This window comes from Dendrobates tinctorius, unplaced genomic scaffold, assembly GCF_039654945.1.
Source record: "Dendrobates tinctorius isolate UK_male_01 unplaced genomic scaffold, ASM3965494v1 ptg000011l, whole genome shotgun sequence".
In the NCBI taxonomy this organism is placed as follows: Eukaryota; Metazoa; Chordata; class Amphibia; order Anura; family Dendrobatidae; genus Dendrobates; species Dendrobates tinctorius.
Window position 1 is genome coordinate 68,633,281 of NW_027361679.1, and position 20,124 is coordinate 68,653,404.

The window sequence follows — 20,124 nt, forward strand, 5'->3', positions numbered from 1 at the left end:
TGTAATGTTATATACCGATAGATCGGGCGATTCTAAACGTGGCGATACCAAATGTGTATTTTTTTTTATTGTTTTATTAAGAACTAGATGGAGGCCCAATGCTATCGCATCGGGGAGAGTGGTAATGTCACGATGGGGGCAGGCTAAAAGACAATACAGACTTTACAGCAGGAGATCGCAGAGGATACATTTTGTGAGGTAAAATATTGTTTAAAAACAGTCAGTGAAATTCACGCAGGCGCAGTAAATCAGACTGCCGCCATCTTTGTGCAGACAGATAGCGGTGATTACATTATAACTGCGCATGCGCTCCTCCTGCACAAAGACGGCGGCGGTCAGTGAATCATTCGGCTGATCCCGGCGGCGTGATCGTGACGGTGTTCCGCTGGTGGTACAGCGCAAGAGGCTGCGTACGGTGTATACAGTGTGTGTTTGTGTGTGTGAGAGATAAGTTTCTAACCCATAGAGCTTAACAGCTTATTTACATATAAGGAAAAACATGGAATTCTCAGGAATAAGGCATCAGATTGCAGATATCAAAGTATCACTTTTTTCATCTTTTTCATCCTGCTGACAGATTCCCTTAAATTCAGGTTCCACCTATATACAGAAAAAGTGTTAAAATTGTTGCAACACCACAGCCAGTTAGGAGAGTCAATGTCAAATATTCAGTGTGCCCTCTCAAATGATACCACAAGTTTGCAAAACCAGGAATTAAAGCTGGAAAAAAAAAAAATCACAGAAATATGAAAGTCAAGATAAAAATAGCATTACTTGTCAGTGCAACAAATTAACCTTATCTACGGTATATTAATATGATCCATTTCTTACCCATATATCAGCCTTTGTGGTAATTGGTTTTCCCCCATAAAGGTTGATCATTTCCGGCGCTCTGTATGAGAGAGTTGTATATCTGGAAGACAGTTCAAATAAACCAGTGTTATTGCATTAGAATTGGCAGGGAAGCATTTCTCAATGCAATAAGTGTGAGATTTCAGTTACATACTATGATTTTTGTTTTTAGTTTGTCCAGTTCTTGTACAATGACCAGGCACTAAGCACATTTTCATATTTTCTTTTAGTACATGGAGTTTGAAGTCTATAACATCTTTCTTTTTCTCATTTGCATCCTTTTTCATGGTACATAGGAATTTACTGTTTTAGCATTTTTAGATTCATACTCTCAGGCTATGCGCCCACGTTGCTTTTTGAAGCAGAATATTCCTGAGCGGAAACGCACACCCTCTTCCTGGGAAACCGCTTGCGTTTTATGAAGCGCTTTTGTAAGCTTTTTGACGCTTTTGCTAAGAGTTTTAGCATGCGTTTTCCTAAGCGTTTTTGCAATACAACTGTATGTATGCGGAATCGCGTGCGTTTCCGCAAAATTAATGAACATGCTGCGTTTTTTCTGCTAAGCGTTTCCGCAGCGGAAAAAAATGCACCATTAGCACAACATGTGCGGATTCCATTATGATTACATGGGATGCTTTTCTTAAGTGTTTCCGCGGCAGAAACGCGCGTCTAACAGCGCTGCGGAAATGCTTAAAAAACGCAACGTGGGCACACAGCCTCAATTTGTTTGTTTATATGAGAAAAATGTCAAGAAATTAAAAAAGTAACATTTTTTTCTTCAAATCTTTTTTGAATTGCATTCCCTTTTCTTTACTGTTTGTACAGGAAAAATAAGTTTTCAATAGACAGGACATACAAGAAGCTGTAGATTACACTTTTTTGCTTTAAGTTAGTTTTGCCTTTACTCAAATTATTGATATTTTATAAGGACCTAAAAGATCATTGGCGCATTTTAATATTACTATAATCAAATACACTACATCTGGATCTGCTAAGGCTCAGCAGCACCGATAGCCTTAGACCGCTGGGACTGAAACAGGAAGTGTCATTGCTGCTTGGTGAACTGTGTACATAGCGCCCAATGTATGCAGCCCCTCCAATGCCAGGGAGAGTGTTTATTACATGTTAGTGTCTAAAGTCACTAACGACCTACTAACCGCAAAGAGCAAGCAACACTACACTGTCCTCCTTCTCCTGGACCTGTCTTCTGCCTTCGACACCGTGGACCATTCCCTCCTGCTGCAGATTCTCTCATCTCCTGGCATCACAGACTTGGCCCTATCCTGGATCTCATCATACCTTACAGACCGAACATGTAGTGTCTCCCTCTCACACATCACCTCCTCACCTCGCCCCCTGTCTGTCGGTGTTCCTCAAGGCTCAGTCCTCGGACCCCTACTCTTCTCCATCTACACCTTCGGCCTGGGACAGCTCATAGAATCCCACGGCTTGCAGTACCACCTCTACGCCGATGACACGCAGATCTACCTATCTGGACCTGACCTCACCTCCTTACTGACCAAAATCCCACAATGTCTATCTGCTATTTCAGCTTTCTTTTCTGCTCGCTTTCTCAAACAACATGGACAAAACAGAGTTCATCATCTTTCCCCCATCTCACTCTAAAACTCCACCAGACCTAGCCATCAATGTCAATGGCTGCTCTCTTTCCCCAGTCCCGCACGCTCGGTGCCTTGGGGTGATCCTCGACTCTGCCCTCTCTTTCAAACCCCATATCCAAGCCCTTGCCTCCTCCTGCCACCTCAAACTCAAAAATATTTCCTGGATCCATGCATTCCTCAACCATGAAATGACAAAAACACTAGTGCACGCCCTTATCTCCCGCCTCGACTACTGCAATCTCCTACTCTCAGGCCTCCCCTCCAGCACTCTGACACCACTCCAGTCAATCCTACACTCTGCTGCCCGACTAATCCACCTGTCTCCCCGCTATTCCCCTGCCTCCCCCTATGCGAGGCCCTTCACTGGCTTCCTATTGTCCAGAGGCTCCAGTTCAAAACCCTAACCATGACATAGAAAGCCATCCACAACCTGTCTCCCCCATACGTCTGTGACATGGTCTGCCGGTACCTACCCGCACGCAACCTTTCCCCCCTCATCTCTTCTTCCCACAACCACATACAAGACTTCTCCCGTGCTTCCTCCATACTCTGGAACTCTCTGCCGCAACACATCAGACTCTCACCAACAACGGAAACCTTCAAGAAGAACCTGAAGACCCACCTGTTGTGACAAGCCTACAGCCTGCAATGATCCTCAGTCTACTGAACCACCGCACAACCAGCTCTACCCTCTCCTAGTGTATCCTCACCCATCCCTGTAGACTGTGAGCCCTCGCGGGCAGGGTCCTCTCTCCTTCTGTACTCGTGTGTCCTTTGTCTTGCACATGTTTATTGTACTTGTCTATATTTCCCCTTTTCCCTGTAAAGCGCCATGGAATAAATGGCGCTATGTAAATGTATAATAATAATAATAATAATAATAATAGTGAACTCAGGATACTTAGTTTCTACAGAGATATGCAAATAAAGTTAGATGACTGATGAGCTTGCCCAATGTGATCATACTATAAGTGGTCTTATCTAAAAATTAAGTGTTAGCCTACAGTGAGTGCCACTGTGACAATTTCTAAATGCATTATTATTTAATAATGATAATATGTGAGACAAGTGGAGAAAGCAGTCAGCATATAGCATTAATTAAACTGTGCAGCTGCAGCAACAGGGAATGAGCTTTCAGACACAGCCAGACTTCACATAGAGAAGGCAGAGAGGGTTTACTACCGGTCTTGACCTTCCCAATAGCAATAAACACAGGGCTAAACAAGTGCTGTATATACATTTTAGGAAGCGCTGACGGTGACTCTTCCTCTGGACTCAGTGATCATGAGACTACTGGGTGTAGAGAGAGCAGCCAGGTGGTTGAATTTGCCCTATAAATGGGGCTAACATATTAGCCCAAGTTACAGGGGACATTAGGTAAAAAAAAAAAAAATAATAATATCTAATTGCTGTTATGTTCCCCAAAGGTCTTTTATAACCTAATAAGGACTAAAATGTGTGAAATAAATGAAAATAGTGTTTTTTTTTAATGCGCTGCCAATACAAATCGCTACAACAAGCAAGACCCGAGTCAAAAAATAAATCAAATATAGAAAACCAATAGTTACAGAATTGGGAACAAATCTTAAAATGGATTTATGTGGTCATATAAAAATGTGAAAAACAGTTACATATTTATTTTATTTTCCCATTGATATAGGCAAAAAAAAGTATGAAGACAACATAAAAATGAAACCCTTCATATCATGAAACAAAGATGCAGAGGGTATTTGAATATCAGAATGATAAAAAAGGTTACCAGCTCTTTAACGTACAAATTGCGTGTTCAGAGAGGAAGAGGACTTAAACTCTATAGTTCCACCTGTTGGAAGCAGCAGTACCTACAAGTCATTATCAACCTTTTAAAGAGCCTTGCAATATGACTTAGGAGAAAAGCCTAATCAGAATCTCAATTTACATACACAGTGTTTCAGAGGTATTGCATCTCATCTGTGCAAAGTGTGAGAACTGATTTGTCTAGGTGAGAGGCTTAAGACTGGGGTCTAAGGTGTAACGTTTCTCCTTGTGGACAGTGACATACAGACTCTGGCATGCCACTGTAAGTAGGCTTATTTGCCATGTAATGCTCCTCAGAGAACGTTAATATGCAAATTGCATCTTCAGAGAGGGAGAGAACTTGAACTCTACAGCTCTTTAAAAAACACATGCTAAAAAAATGAAAATGTGCATGGTCAGAAATGATTAAAATGACCTGGTCTTAAATTGGTTCACTTTATAGCAGGCCTTGAAATCCCCTTTAGGTTATGTGCACACGTTGAGGATTTGCTTTTGAAAAATTCTTTGCGGATTCTGCCTCTCTAGGCAGAAAACGCAGTTGAAATTCAGAGCGTTTTTTATGCATTTTTGATGTGGATTTTTCATGCAGATTTGTATGTGTTTTTGTTAGCTAAATAAAGATATATTATTTTTTTAAAAATTGTGATGTTGTTATTTCCTTGTCCAACCTCTTCTTTTTAATTCTCAATTGAAGACCATAATATCATTACATACCATGTTCAAATAGGTTTACACACACAAAACAAGTATAAGTGAATATTTGTATTTTTTATCTGACAAAGAAAAATGGTCAAAATTAAAAAAACAAACAGTGCTTTCAGACCTCAAATAATGCAAAGAAAACAAGTTCATAATCATTTAGAAACAACAATACTAATGTTTTAACTCAGAAAGAGTTCTGAAATCAATATTTTGTGGAAGAAGGCTAATGGATGGTTAGAATGCCTTTGAAAACCCTTGTGCAAGTATGTTTGCACAGCTGAAAACAGTTTGGCTGATTAGAGAAGCTATAAACCTGACCAGCTCAATGGGGTTGAGATCTGTTGACTGCGCTGGCCACTCCATTACAGACAGAATACCAGCTGCATGCTTCTTCCCTAAAAAATTTCTTGCATAATTTGGAGGTGTGCTTTGGGTCATTGTCCTGTTGTAGGATGAAATTGACTCCAATAAAGCGCTGACCACAGGTTATGGCATGGCGTTGCAAAATGGAGTGATAGCCTTCCTTATAAAAAATCCCTTTTACCTTGTACAAATCTCCCACTTTACCAGCACCAAAGCAACCCCAGAACATCACATTACCTCCACCATGCTGGACAGATGGCGTCAGGCATTCTTCCAGCATCTTTTCAGTTCTGAGTCTCACAAATGTTCTTCTGTGTGATCCAAACACCTCAAACTTGGATTCATCTGTCCATAACACTTTTTATTAATCTTTTCCTTTTAAGCCAGTCTCAGATATGGCTAATTCTTTGCCACACTGCCCTGAAGGCCAGCATCCCACAGTTGCCTCTTCAATGTAGATAAGCTGCCAGTTGAGGACCTGTGAGGGGTAGATTTCTCAAACTACAGACTCTAATGTACTTGTCTTGTTGCTCAGTTGTGTGGCGGGGCCTCCCACTTCTCTTTCTACTCTGGTTAGAGACTGTTTGTGCTCTGCTCTGAAGGGAGTAGTACACACTGTTGTAGGAAATCTTCAGTTTCTTGGCAATTTCTCACATGGAATAGCCTTCATTCAAGAATAGACTGTCGAGTTTCACATGAAAGTTCTTTTTTTCTGGCCATTTTGAGAGATAATGGAGCTAACAAATGTAATGCACCAGATTCTCAACTAGCTCAAAGGAAAGTCAGGTTTATAGCTTCTCTAATCAGCCAAACTGTTTTCAGCTGTGCTAACATATTTGCAAGGGTTTTCAAAGGCATTCTAACCATCCATTAGCCTTCTTACACAGTAAGCAAACACAAAGTACCATAAGAACACTGGAGTGATGGTTGTTGGAAATGGGTCTCTTTACACCTATGAAGATATTGCATTACAAACCAGACCTTTGCAGCTAGAATAGTCATTTACCACATTACATACATACATATATATACAGCTCTGGCAAAAAAATGAGACCACTGCACAGTTTTATAAAAATCAGCTTCTCTTCATATCTGACAGACATTCCATTTCACATTCCATTCCAGTGTCAGTTAAATTCCAACCAGAGTACACCTCATTGTACATAATGTGCTTCTGATTAGATGATCACCTGAACCAAATCTTATTTAATGAAGGAAAGTATAAAAAATCCTGCAGTAGTGTGCACAATCCTCTTGCAATAGGACAAGCTGGATGGCAAAACAAGTACTAGTAATATCCCAAAAGTAATAGGAATGAAAAAATAACTTTTAACCATGCTAAAGGAGTTGAAAAGTAAAGTCTTGAGTGAGGAAAAGAAGGGCTCAATTCTGGCTTTACCAGCATATGGATACAGTGAGCATCATGTTGCCTCCATCCTTAAAATTTCTAAGACGGCAGTCCATTACAACAAGGTCAAGCAGCAGACATTGTGGAAAACAAAGCTCCAGACCGGCAGAGGGCAAAAATGACTCTCCACTGACTGGGATGACCGTCATTTTATTTGAATGTCACTCAGCAACCGCAGGATGACATCAAGTGACCTACAAAAGGAATGGCATATGGCAGCTGAGGTGAAGTGCCCGGCAAGAACCGTTCGTAACAGGCTCCTAGAGGTAGGGCTCAAGTCATTTAAAGCTAGAAAAAAGCCTTTCATCAATGCAAAGCAAAGGAGAACTAGGCTGAAGTTTGCCAAAGACCATAAGGATTGGACCATAGATGACTGGAGTAAGGTAATCTTCTCCGATCAGTCCAATTTTCAGCTTTGCCCAACACCTGATGGTTAGACAGAGACCTGGAGAGGCGTACAAGGCACAATGTCTTGCACCAACTGTGAAATGTGGTGGAGGATCGGTGATGATTTGGGGATGCTTCAGCAAGACTTGAGTTGAGCAGGATAATGTTTGCGAAGGACGTATGAATCAAGCCGCATACAACTTTATCCTGGAAAAACAGTTGATTCCTTCTGTTCAGACAATGTTCCCCAACTCTGAGGACTGTTTCCTTTCCAGCAGGACAATGCGCCATGCCACACAGGTAGGTCAATCAATGTGTGGATGAAGGACCACCAAATCAAATCCCAGTCATGGCCAGCCCAATCTCCAGACCTGAACCCCATTGAAAACCTCTGGAATGTAATCAAGAGGAAGATGGATAGTCACAAGCCATCATATAAAGAAGAACAGTTTAAATTTGTGTACCAGGAGTGGCATATAGTCACCCAAAAGCAGTGCGAAAGACCGGTGGAAAGCATGCCAAGACGCATGAAAGCTGTGATTAAAAATCATGGTTACTCCACAAAATATTGATTTCTGAACTCTTCCTGAGTTAAAACATTAGTATTGTTTTTTTCTAAATGATTATGAACTTGTTTTCTTATTATTTGAGGTCTGCAAGCACTGCATTTTTTTTTGTTATTTAGACCATTCCTCATTTTCTGAAAATAAATACAATATTTAGTGCTTGGAAATTCGAAGACACGTTGTCAGTGGTCTTTTAATTTTTGCCAGAGTTGTGTATATATCTATAGATAGATACAGTTGTGGCCAAAAGTATTGACACCCCTGCAATTCTGTCAGATAATACTCAGTTTCTTCCTGAAAATGATTGCAAACACAAATTCTTTGGTATTATTATCTTCATTTAATTTGTATTAAATAAAAAAACACAAAAAGAATTGTCCTGAAGCCAAATTGGATATAATTCCACACCAAACATAAAGAGGGTGGACAAAAGTATTGGCACGGTTCGAAAAATCATGAGATGCTTCTCTAATTTGTGTAATTAACAGCACCTGTAACTTACCTGTGGAACCTAACAGGTGTTGGCAATAACTAAATCACACTTGCAGCCAGTTGACATGGATTAAAGTTGACTCAACCTCTGTCCTGTGTCCTTGTGTGTACCACATTGAGCATGGAGAAAAGAAAGAAGACCAAAGAACTGTCTGAGGACTTGAGAAACCAACTTGTGAGGAAGCATGAGCAATCTCAAGGCTACAAGTCCATCTCCAAAGACCTGAATGTTCCTGTGTCTACCGTGCGCAGTGTCATCAAGAAGTTTAAAGCCCATGGCACTGTGGCTAACCTCCCTAGATGTGGACGGAAAATAAAAATTGACAAGAGATTTCAACGCAAGATTGTGCGGATGTTGGATAAAGAACCTCAACTAATATCCAAACAATTTCAAGCTGCCCTGCAGTCCGAGGGTACAACAGTGTCAACCCGTACTATCCGTTGGCGTCTGAATGAAAAGGGACTGTATGGTAGGAGACCCAGGAAGACCCCACTTCTTACCCCAAGACATAAAGCCAGACTGGAGCTTGCCAAAACTTCCCTCTAAAAGCCTAAAACGTTTTGGAAGAATGTTCTCTGGTCAGATGAGACAAAAGTAGAGCTTTTTGGGCAAAGGCATCAACAAAGTTTACAAGAGAAAAAAGAGGCATTCAAAGAAAAGAACACGGTCCCTATAGTCAAACATGGTGGAGGTTCCCTGATGTTTTGGGGTTGCTTTGCTGCCTCTGGCACTGGACTGCTTGACCGTGTGCATGGCATTATGAAGTCAGAAGACTACCAACAAATTTTGCAGCATAATGTAGGGCCCAGTGTGAGAAAGCTGGGTCTCCCTCAGAGGTCATGGGTCTTCCAGCAGGACAATGACCCAAAATACACTTCAAAAAGCACTAGAAAATGGTTTGAGTGAAAGCACTGGAGACTTCTAAGGTGGCCAGCAATGAGTCCAGACCTGAATCCCATAAAACACCTGTGGAGAGATCTAAAAATGACAGTTTGGAGAAGGCATCCTTCAAATATCAGGGACCTGGAGCAGTTTGCCAAAGAAGAATGGTCTAAAATTCCAGCAGAGCATTGTAAGAAACTCATTGATGGTTACCGGAAGTGGTTGGTCGCAGTTATTTTGGCTAAAGGTTGTGCAACCAAGTATTAGGCTGAGGGTGCCAATACTTTTGTCTGCCCCATTTTTTGAGTTTTGTGTGAAATGATCAATGTTTTCCTTTTTGCTTCATTCTCTTTTGTGTTTTTTCATTTAAGACAAATTAAATGAAGATAATAATACCAAAGAATTTGTGTTTGCAATCATTTTCAGGAAGAAACTGAGTATTATCTGACAGAATTGCAGGGGTGTCAATACTTTTGGCCACAACTGTAGATAGATAGATATGGGTGCCAGACCTTTTGTTTTCGCTTGGCCCTGTGTTGCCTCACAAAGGGAGTGCTCTGCAGACCAACTGCTCTGTCTCCTTGCAAGACCAAAACTGACACACCCAAACTCTTCCTGCAGGGTTATTTTTCCTTCCCTTGACTCTGTGGCCATGGGCCACTTATAAGATCTGGGCTGGAGGAAAAGGACCAGTCCCACTACCTGCCTGCAGCCCGTTTCAAAAATAAAAGCCCATACCGGGTTTTCCTTAACAACTCCTTGGTCAAAATAACTTGACCAGGTTTAAGCTTACTTTTATTCTGCCTTGTGACTCACAGTCATCCTGCTGCAAAAACAAGGCACTCCAGCGGATCTAATACACTTCTAAGCGCATCCTGGGGGACACATAGCGACCCTCGCCAATAACTTTGTGTCAGCCAGATACCCTCATTAATAAAATGGTAGATAAAGAGTTAAATAAAGGACACACACACACACAAATTTGTGTGAAACACTATATTTGCTTATTAAAAAAAAAAAAAAAATTATGTGGGCTCCCGCGTAATTTTCATAACCAGCATAGTTAAAGTCGGCAGCTGATGTTAATATTCTGGGAAGGAGCCAATAGCCATAAAGGTTCCCAGGCTATTAATATCAGCTCACAGATATTTGCTTAGCCTTTACTGGCTAGTTTACAGGGGAACCTAAGAAAAAAAATTGACATGGGGTCCCCCTATAAAATCGAACCAGCAAAGGCTAGGCAGACAGCTGCAGGCTGATATTAATAGCCTGAGAAGGGGCCATATACATTGGCACCCCCCCAGGCTAAAAACTTCAGCTCTCAGCCGCCCCAGAAATGGCGCATCTTATAGATGTGTCAATTCTGGCACTTAGCCTTGCCCTTCCCACTTGCCCTGTAGCAGTGGCAAGTGGGGTAATATATATGAGGTTGATGTCACCTTTGTATTATTGTCCTGTGACATCAAGCCCACTGATTGGTAATGGAGAATTATCTATAAGACAATAAATCCATTACTAATCCTACAGTTACATGGTAAATAAACCCACATCCAAAATAAAGTCCTTTAATTGAAATAATCACAGTCTCCTTTTTTGAATCTTAATTTACCATACTTACTGCATCGCCTAATCCCCAACTCTCTCGATCTCCTGCAACAAAAATAAAATAAACCAACATAAATACTCCCTGTCCGACGTAGTCACGACGATCTCACGTGTAGAACAGTCACAGTCGGAAGATGTGACTGCTCTACCCGTCTTCCAGTGATACACTGACAGGAGGTAATCCTCCCGCAGTGTATCACTGAGAGTTCACCGGAGTTTGTGCTCTCACTTACGACACCGCTGCGTGAGAATTTTCTCACGCAGAGGTGCCGCAAGTGAGAACCGGAGCTGATGAACTCCGGTGAACTCTCACGGTGGCGCAGTGATACACTACGGGAGGGATCACCTCCTGTCAGTGTATCACCGGAGGCCGGGTAGAGCAGACACATCTCCCGCGATGTGACTGTTTTACACGTGACATCGTCGTGGGACGCTCGTTATTAAATGGACTACGGCGGAAAAGTAAGTATATGTTGGTTTATTATTTTATTTTTGTTGAGATCAAGGGCGTAGGGGATTAGGTGTTAGGTGAGCATGAATTTTTTTTACAATTGAACACAAATCGCCGTATGATGGGACTACTGTCTTTAAACTAATAAATTTGATTTATACTAGTACTAAACCCTATAGGTCAAAAATACTGTTCAATATCAAGTACTGAAGGAGCATTTTCCTTACAAAACTATTCCTGATAACAGACAGGTACATATTCAAAATATTTCATCAGAGTCAACATCAAAATTACGTGACAGGCTGAAGACATTGATGTCTGGCAAGCTCTAAAGAAAGCAAATGTGTTTTCAATTTTCTGATAACTGTCCATAAGAATCATTGAGAGGCCAGGCACGAACATTTCCTGACAAATCTGCAGGACACCGTTACCCAATATTAAAGGAAAAAACGAAACAACAAAAAGGTAGAGAAATGTAAACAGCAGGAAGGGCATAAGTCACATTGTTTGACATGTTGGCGTCTAATCATCTGCAAGTATGGTGTAAATAAGGATAGCGGCATAAAAAAAACTACATGAAACTGGATCCATGTCTTCTGTGTTCTACTACACATCTTAAAGAACACAAGAAAACTGCCTACATCTAAAAACAGTAATCAAGATTATTTTTCCTTAATATTGTTGCATTTTAGGATCCCTATCACGCTGCTACAATGCAGGTAGGTTCAGGCTCCACTAGACGGCAGTTGAATGGAAGCAGGACTGCACCTAAACAGAGCTGGCCTGCTGTGCAGCAGTGAGGCTACCACAGGTGGCAGCAGAGTAGTCAAACATGAAACTGTAGTGCGGTACCAAACGGAATGAACAAACTCAGGGTCAGAAGCTAGCAGAGGTCAGTAACGGTCAGGAGCGGATAAGCCAAATGTTTCTGTTCCTTGGTCTTCATGTTGCTCTCTGTGCATCAAACAGAACCCTGAGACTATCACAGAGCAGGTGCATTTATACAGAGACTTGATTATACACAGGTGGATTATATTTATCACCATTAGTCATTTAGGACAACATTGGATCATTCAGAGATCCACAATGAACTTCTGGAGTGAGTTTGCTGCACTGAAAGTAAAGGGGCCGAATAATATTGCATGCCCCACTTTTCAGTTTTTGAATTTCTGCAAAAATTTAAAATAACCAATAAATTTTGTTCAACTTCACAATTGTGTCCCACTTGTTGTTGATTCTTCACCAAAAATTTACATTTGGTATCTTTATGTTTGAAGCATGATATGTGGGAAAAGGTTGAAAAGTTCAAGGGGGCCAAATACTTTCGCAAGGCACTGTAACAGCAAAAACTGGTCACAAATTTAACGCAAATTAATATATGAGTTTAGGATTGAGAGTCCTCAGTAGTTGATACCTTTTAATGGCTAACTGAAAAGATGGTAACACATTGCAAGCTTTCGAGACTACTCGCTTGCAATGTGTTACCATCTTTTCAGTTAGCCATTAAAAGGTATCAACTACTGAGGACTCTCAATCCTGAATATTTTTCCATCTACTGGCTAACACGGTACAAAGATATACATCTTTCCTATATGAGTTTAGAAATTCTCCTAAGGAAATCAGCATTGTGGTACCAAATTTTAATTTCACATGCAGCTTTCTTAGGACCCTTTCACACGTGCGCATTATAAGACATCTGAGTGGGACGCTATGTTTTCATGATTCTTGTGCTTATTTTTCAATCCGTGTGACATCCAAATGTATCCTCCAGCTGAGTAAGCTGACCTTCCACAAGTGTTAAAGATATACAAAGATAAAAGATAGCTAGACACTGAGTAGATAGATAGGTGTCATGGTCACGTGTGTCTGGACGCAGCGAGTACCGCAAGGCGAACCCATGTGACGCACGTGACCCTGGATACACCGCCTCCAGTGGGGCAAATTTAAATAATAAACATGTGCAGCTGGATACACCGCCTCCAACTGGAGAATTTAGACATTACACGTAAATCTGGAAACCCCGCCTTCAGTAAGGCGAATTTAAATAATAAGGGAAACCTGGGAAACATTAACAATGGTGGGCCCTGTGATAGGGAATAGGGACATGGAGACCTCCTGAGCTCCCCTGAGCCAGTGTCCCTGCACTCCTAACATTCCCAATGCCGGTTCTGCACCGGGCGCGCAACAGGAACCTAAAAACCCTAGCTCGCCCTGACCTAAACCCTCACTAGGGAATTGGTCGGTGCGGAAACTAATCCCACCACTGCACTAAAACACACATGAGGAAAGATGACAAAACAGGGGAAACACCACTTAGCTTTGCTCTGTTGCGTACGCTCCTAGCAACAGAGCCCACCACCTGCGTGCATCTTCTCCTCCACCTGGATCCATCACCATAACTGGATCCTTCACCATAGTGCAGCCTTGGAGCAGAGTCTACCACCAGTTGCAGCAGTCCAGTAACAGAGTCCCAATGATGAGTTCAGCTTCTGCCCAAAAAGTCAAGTATGCTTGAGTCCAGCTCTCAGCAACCAGGTCCAGCATAGTGAGTGCAACTCTCACCATCGTCGCCACTCCACCAAGCCATGCAAACACCTCCTGCCGACACCATAAACTGTGACTCCACCACGCTATGCCAGCCCTTTTTGCAGACCACCTAGCTGCCACTCGTCCCCTCTGGCTGGGCTGCGCAGGACTCATGTTCAGCTCCTTCATTCACCCAGGCTTACTTGCCAAATGAACACACAATCAATATCGCAAACAGTGAATGATACACCTGACACTCATTTACAGAGCATTCACACCTGTTACCTAATCACGTGCACTTAACCAAAGAACTAAAGTGCGATACCACTTACCACCACCGGGGCCACTTAGAATGAACGACACCACGTGTAATAATTCTAATGGCCACCGGGGGGGCAATCAACCCACTTTGGCACCAAGCCATAGGAAAAAAAGTTCACTTTGTGCATTTAAATTGTCAGATCCAGCCTGGATCATGACAATAGGTAGATAGATACTAGATACATAGATAATAGCTTGTAGAGCTATTAAGCCACATCTAATATATACTTACCTTGTAATGTCTTCACATCCTGTTCCGTCCAGATGTCTCCAGATCCCAGAACTCCAAGTGGCGGAAGTTCACCGACCGCCATATTGGAAACTGCTGGTGGTATCAGCCTCTTGCGCGGTAACACCAGCTGAACACCGTCACACCACACAAACACACACTCACTTTATACGCTGTATGCACCACACACACACACACACACACATATACTGTATACGCCGTACGCAGCACGCACACACACACACTCTGTATATGACGTACGCACCACACACACACACTGTATATGCCATATGCAACCTCTTGCACGGTACCACCAGCGGAACACCATCGCGAACACACCGCACTGGGATCAACCAAATGATTTACTGACCGCCGCCTTCTTTGTACAGGAGGAGTGCATGCGCAGTTTTAATGTGATCGTTGCTATCTGTCTGCACGATGGCGGCGGTCTGATTTACTGCACCTGTGCGAATTCTGCGCAGGCGCAGTGAATCATTCAGCTGATCCCGGTGGCAGATGCGCGACCTGTCAGGCAGAGGAAAACGGTCACATTAAAGGGGTTTTCCCAAGAACGAAAGTTCATTTTAAAAATTCTCTGTGTCTGACTGTGTAGGGAGCATACCACATCTCCTGGGCAGAGGAGGACGCAAAAGACTGACATTACAACAGGGGATCACAGAGGATTCATTTTGTGAGGTAAAATATTTCACTGACTGTTTTTAACCAATATTTTACCTCACAAAATGTATCCTCTGCGATCTCCTGCTGTAATGTCAGTATGGTCTTTTGCTTCCTCCTCTGCCCAGGAGCTGTAGTATGTTCTGTACACGGTCAGACACAGACAAGTTTTAAAATGAACTTTCATTCGTGGGAAAACCCCATTAAAAAGAAAAAATATCAACGCCAACATGGCTCCTCCTAAAAAGTACACCAATGACAATGAAAGGAAAGCAGCAAAGGCACAAAGTCGAAGACAACAATGGGCAAATGAGACTCTTGAAGAGCAACAGCATCGCTGGGACAAAAACAATGCAAATAAGCGTAGGTGTAAGGCATGAGTCCCCTGATGCAAAAGTCATTAGTTTATCACAGGATGCTATTAGGCAACAACAGTGCCGCAAACAGAAATCTGCAGCCTTAATAGCAATAACAAGCTCACAAGATAACCCATTCTAAGCTATTCTCAGAGTCTCCGGGGAATACGCAGGTGGTCAAGCATGACATGTTGACAAAAACGCACGTAAGGGTGAAACTCAAGCCCTATAAAATTCCAGAAGCACAGAGAGAGGTGATATCCAATGACATGAGGATGCTAGACCTCGGGTTGATAGAGGAGTCGAAAAGTGGATGATCGAGTCCTATCTTCCTCGTACTGAAGCCTGATGGTGAGTGGCGGCTCTGCAACAACTACCGCAAGCTGAATGAAGTCTCTAGTTTTGATGCTTACCCGATGCCTTGGGTGGACAAACTCAATGAGAGACTTGGACCCGCAAGGTATATTACAACCCTGGACTTGACGAAGGGTTATTGGCAGATCGATCCCCATATCCCAGAGTGCCAAGGAGAATATGGCCTTCTTGACGCCTGATGGGTGTTTTCAATACACCAGGATGCCCTTTTGGTCTGCAGAGGGCCCTGGCCACCTTCCAGAGGGCGATGGATCGAGTCCTGGTTCCGCATAAGAATTATGCCACAGCATACCTCGATGACATAGTGGTCTTAAGCCCTGACTGGGCTAGTCATCTACCAAAAGTACAGGCGGTACTGGATGCTTTGAGGAATGCGGGGTTCGTGATAAATCTGAAAAAAATGTGCCATAGGGAAGGAAGATGCCAAGAACCTAGGCTATGTAATTGGGAGACGTGAAATTACGCTGCAAATCAACAAGATCGAGGCGATCCAAGAGTGGCCGCAACCGCTTTCTAAGAAGCAAGTGAGGGCGTTTCTTGGAATTGTGGGTTACTATCGGCGATTCATTCCGAATTTCGCTATGATCGCTGAGCCATTGACAGATCTTCTGAAAGGCAACAAATCAACGGTCAGAGATGGGCGGGACACCTACCCACCATATCTCCACCTCCTGGGTGTGACTGGAGCGGAGTTAAATGTCCAGCCAGTTTTTTCTTCTCTATGTGTGGAAGGAAGCAAGCCTCCGGATTGCTAGCTCCTGCAAGAGCTGCCGTAAGTGTTGGCCCAGGAGTGCTGGGCAGGACTGTTTATGAACATTTTGTTTCCTTTTGAGCCAAAAAGGTTGTTTTTTCTGTTACCATTTTGCGGTTTATCACACAAAAAAACCATCCAGAGACTTTAACCCACTTGTGCCTGTGTCTACCTCAAGGAACAGTTAAGTGAGGCAACCAGCCACAGGGGGCAATCACTTTTTCACACAGGGCCCTGCAGGTTTGGATTTCTTTTTCCGTAAAAAATAAAGACCTTCATTTAAAAACCGCATTTTGTGTTTACTTGTGTTATCTTTGTCGAATATTTAAATTTGCTTGGTGATCTGAAACATTTAAGTGTGACAAACATGCAAAAGAATAGGAAATCAAGAAGGGGCAAACACTTTCACACAACTGTATGCGTGATTTAATGTAATGGATGCCCAATTAATTTCTGCCTTTTTATTCATTCTGGCAAACTTCTCTTGGTGGTCTGCTGGATGCTTTATGGATAAAGGAGATTTGAATATTGCATCTGGATGACATTTTTATTAAGGCTATATTGCTGGTGTAATATATACAGATATACTGTATATATTTTTGCAGGAAAATTATCTGAAAGCTTTGTGGGCTCAAAAAGTCTTAACCGCACCATCATCACTCCTCTGACTGGATTAAACAACTAGGTCCGAGACAGACACTGAGTGCCTGCATCAGTGCTATACCAAGAAACTGTGAGGAGTTTCATCAGAAAAGATTATTACTGCAAAGATTAGCTTTGCTAGTGAGGTTTAGATGTGGCGAAAATGTGCATAATGAGATGTTTTCATTGGCTATAAGCCATAATCATCAACATTAACAGAAATAAACACTTGAAATAGATCACTCTGTAATGACTATCATAATATATGAATTTTACTTTTTGTATTGAAGAACTGAAATAAATTAACTTTTTAATATAAGTACCCTCTTTGCACCAAAGCAAGATGGGAGGAGGATGTTGGCCACCTCTCAGATGATCAGTGGGACTATGTGTTGAGTTCAGTGCCCTGTCTTTCGTTATCAGAGGCCCAGAGATTATCGCAGGTGTATCTAATACATAGGAAATATGGAACGCCTGCGTTCTTGCACAAAATCGCGATAAGGAGTGACTCGTGCTGCCCCCGATGTAGCCTACCTGATGCACACCTTATGCATATGTTCTGGGAGTGTCCTCTGCTTGGACGGTTCTGGAAAAATGTTCTGAATACTTTGGCAAGAGTTTATGGTACAAGATTGCTCCCTGATCCAAAGGTCTGTGTGCTGGGTATTATACCAGATATTCCTGTAGAAGACCCGCTGGCGATCGGTATGGCTAGAATTTTCTATATAGCATGGAAAACTATTGCCTTGCACTGGAAGGAGTCTGCACCCCGACAGTGGAGGAGTTTATTAATAGAGTCCATACAGCGTCATCCGCAAAAAATAAAAAAGTTATAGCTCGCAGAATAAAGCGATGCAAAAATAATTATTTTTTATATAAAATAGTTTTCATTGCATAAAACCGTCAAAAAAAAAAAACCGACCTAAATGAGGTATCGCTGTAACCGTACTGACCCGAAGAATAAAACCGCTTTATCAATTTTACCGCACGCGGAACGGTGTAAACGCACTCCCCCAAAAGAAATTCATGAAACGCTGGTTTTTGTTCATTCTGCGTCCTAAAAATCGGAATAAAAAGCGATCAAAAAATGTCACGTGCCCGAAAATGGTACCAATAAAAACGTCAACTCGACATGACTCGGTGGGTCAAAATACGGAAAAATTATAGCTCTCAATATGTGGTGATGCAAAAACTATTTTTACAATAAAAAGCGTCTTTTAGCGTGCGACAGCCGCCAAACATAAAAACCGCCATAAATAGTAAATCAAACCCCCCGTTATCACCCCCTTAGTTAGGGAAAAATAATAAAATTAAAAAAATGTATTTATTTCCATTTTTCCATTAGGGCTAGGGTTAGGGCTAGGGTTAGGGTTAGGGCTAGGGCTTGGGTTAGGGCTGAGATTAGGGTTAGGGGTGTGTTGGGGTTCTGGTTGGAGTTAGAATTGGGGGTTTCCACTGTTTGGGCACATCAGGGGCTCTCCAAATGCAACATTGCGTCTGATCTCAATTCCAGCCAATTCTGAGTTGAAAAAGTCATATGGTGCTCCTTCCCTTCCAAGCTCTGCCATGCGCCCAAACAGTGTTTTACCCCCACATGTAGGGTATCAGCCTACTCAGGACAAATTGCAAAACAATTTTTGGGGTCCAATTTCTCCTGTTACCCTTAGGAAAATAAAAAATTTGGGGCAAAAATATCATTTTTGTGGAAAATAATGATTTTTTTATTTTCACGTCCGAGCGTTATAAACTTCTGTGAAGCACTTGGGGGTTCAAAGTGCTCACCACACATCTAGATAAGTTCCGTGGGGGGGTCTAGTGTCCAAAATGGGGTCACCTGTTGGGAGTTTCAATAGTTTAGGTACATCAGGGGCTCTCCAAACGCACATGACACCCGCAGACCATTCCATCAAAGTCTGCATTCCAAAATGGCACTGCTTCCCTTCCGAGCCCCGACGTGTGTCCATACAGTAGTTTTCTCCCACATATGGGGTGTCAGCGTACTCAGGACAAATTGGACAACAACTTTTGGGGTCCAATTTCTCCTGTTACCCTTGGGAAAATGAAAAAATTGGGGACTAATTGATCATGTTTGTGGAAAAAATACGATTTTTTTATTTTCATGCCCTGGCATTATAAACTTCTGTGAAGCCCTTGGGGGTTCAAAGTGCTCACCTCACATCTAGATAAGTTCCTTAGGGGGTCTAGTTTTCAAAATGGGGTCATTTGTGGGGGTTTTCCACTGTTTAGGTACATTAGGGGCTCTCCAAAGGCAACATGACACCCGCAGACCATTCCATCAAAGTCTGCATTCCAAAACGTCACTACTTCCCTTCCGAGCCCTGACGTGTGTCCACACAGTAGTTTTCTCCCACATATGGGGTGTCAGCGTACTCAGGACAAATTGGACAACAACTTTTGGGGTTCAATTTCTCCTGTTACCCTTGGGAAAATAAAAAAATTGGGGACTAATTGATCATGTTTGTGGAAAAAATACGATTTTTTTATTTTCATGCCCTGGCATTATAAACTTTTGTGAAGCCCCTGGGGGTTCAAAGTGCTCACCTCACATCTAGATAAGTTCCTTAGGGGGTCTAGTTTTCAAAATGGGGTCATTTTTGGGGGGTTTCCACTGTTTAGGTACATTAGGGGCTCTCCAAAGGCAACATGACACCCGCAGACCATTCCATCAAAGTCTGCATTCCAAAACGTCACTACTTCCCTTCCGAGCCCTGACGTGTGTCCATACAGTAGTTTTCTCCCACATATGGGGTGTCAGCGTACTCAGGACAAATTGGACAACAACTTTTGGGGTTCAATTTCTCCTGTTACCCTTGGGAAAATAAAAAATTGGGGACTAATTGATCATGTTTGTGGAAAAAATACGATTTTTTTATTTTCATGCCCTGGCATTATAAACTTCTGTGAAGCCCTTGGGGGTTCAAAGTGCTCACCTCACATCTAGATAAGTTCCTTAGGGGGTCTAGTTTTCAAAATGGGGTCATTTGTGGGGGGTTTCCACTGTTTAGGTACATTAGGGGCTCTCCAAAGGCAACATGACACCCGCAGACCATTCCATCAATGTCTGCATTCCAAAACGTCACTACTTCCCTTCCGAGCC

General features: G+C 42.3%; 1 protein-coding gene across 3 annotated transcripts in view; it reads right to left on the minus strand.

The window, feature by feature from the left end:
• The window catches only part of BMP2K (BMP2 inducible kinase), a 336,621-nt gene that overhangs the window by 112,872 nt on the left and 203,625 nt on the right, over nucleotides 1–20,124 (minus strand). For all 3 annotated transcript variants that reach the window (XM_073543101.1, XM_073543092.1, XM_073543111.1), the window contains exon 6: nucleotides 832–913. In XM_073543101.1, coding sequence (XP_073399202.1) covers nucleotides 832–913 — 82 coding nt within the window. The remainder of the gene's footprint in view (nucleotides 1–831; nucleotides 914–20,124) is intronic.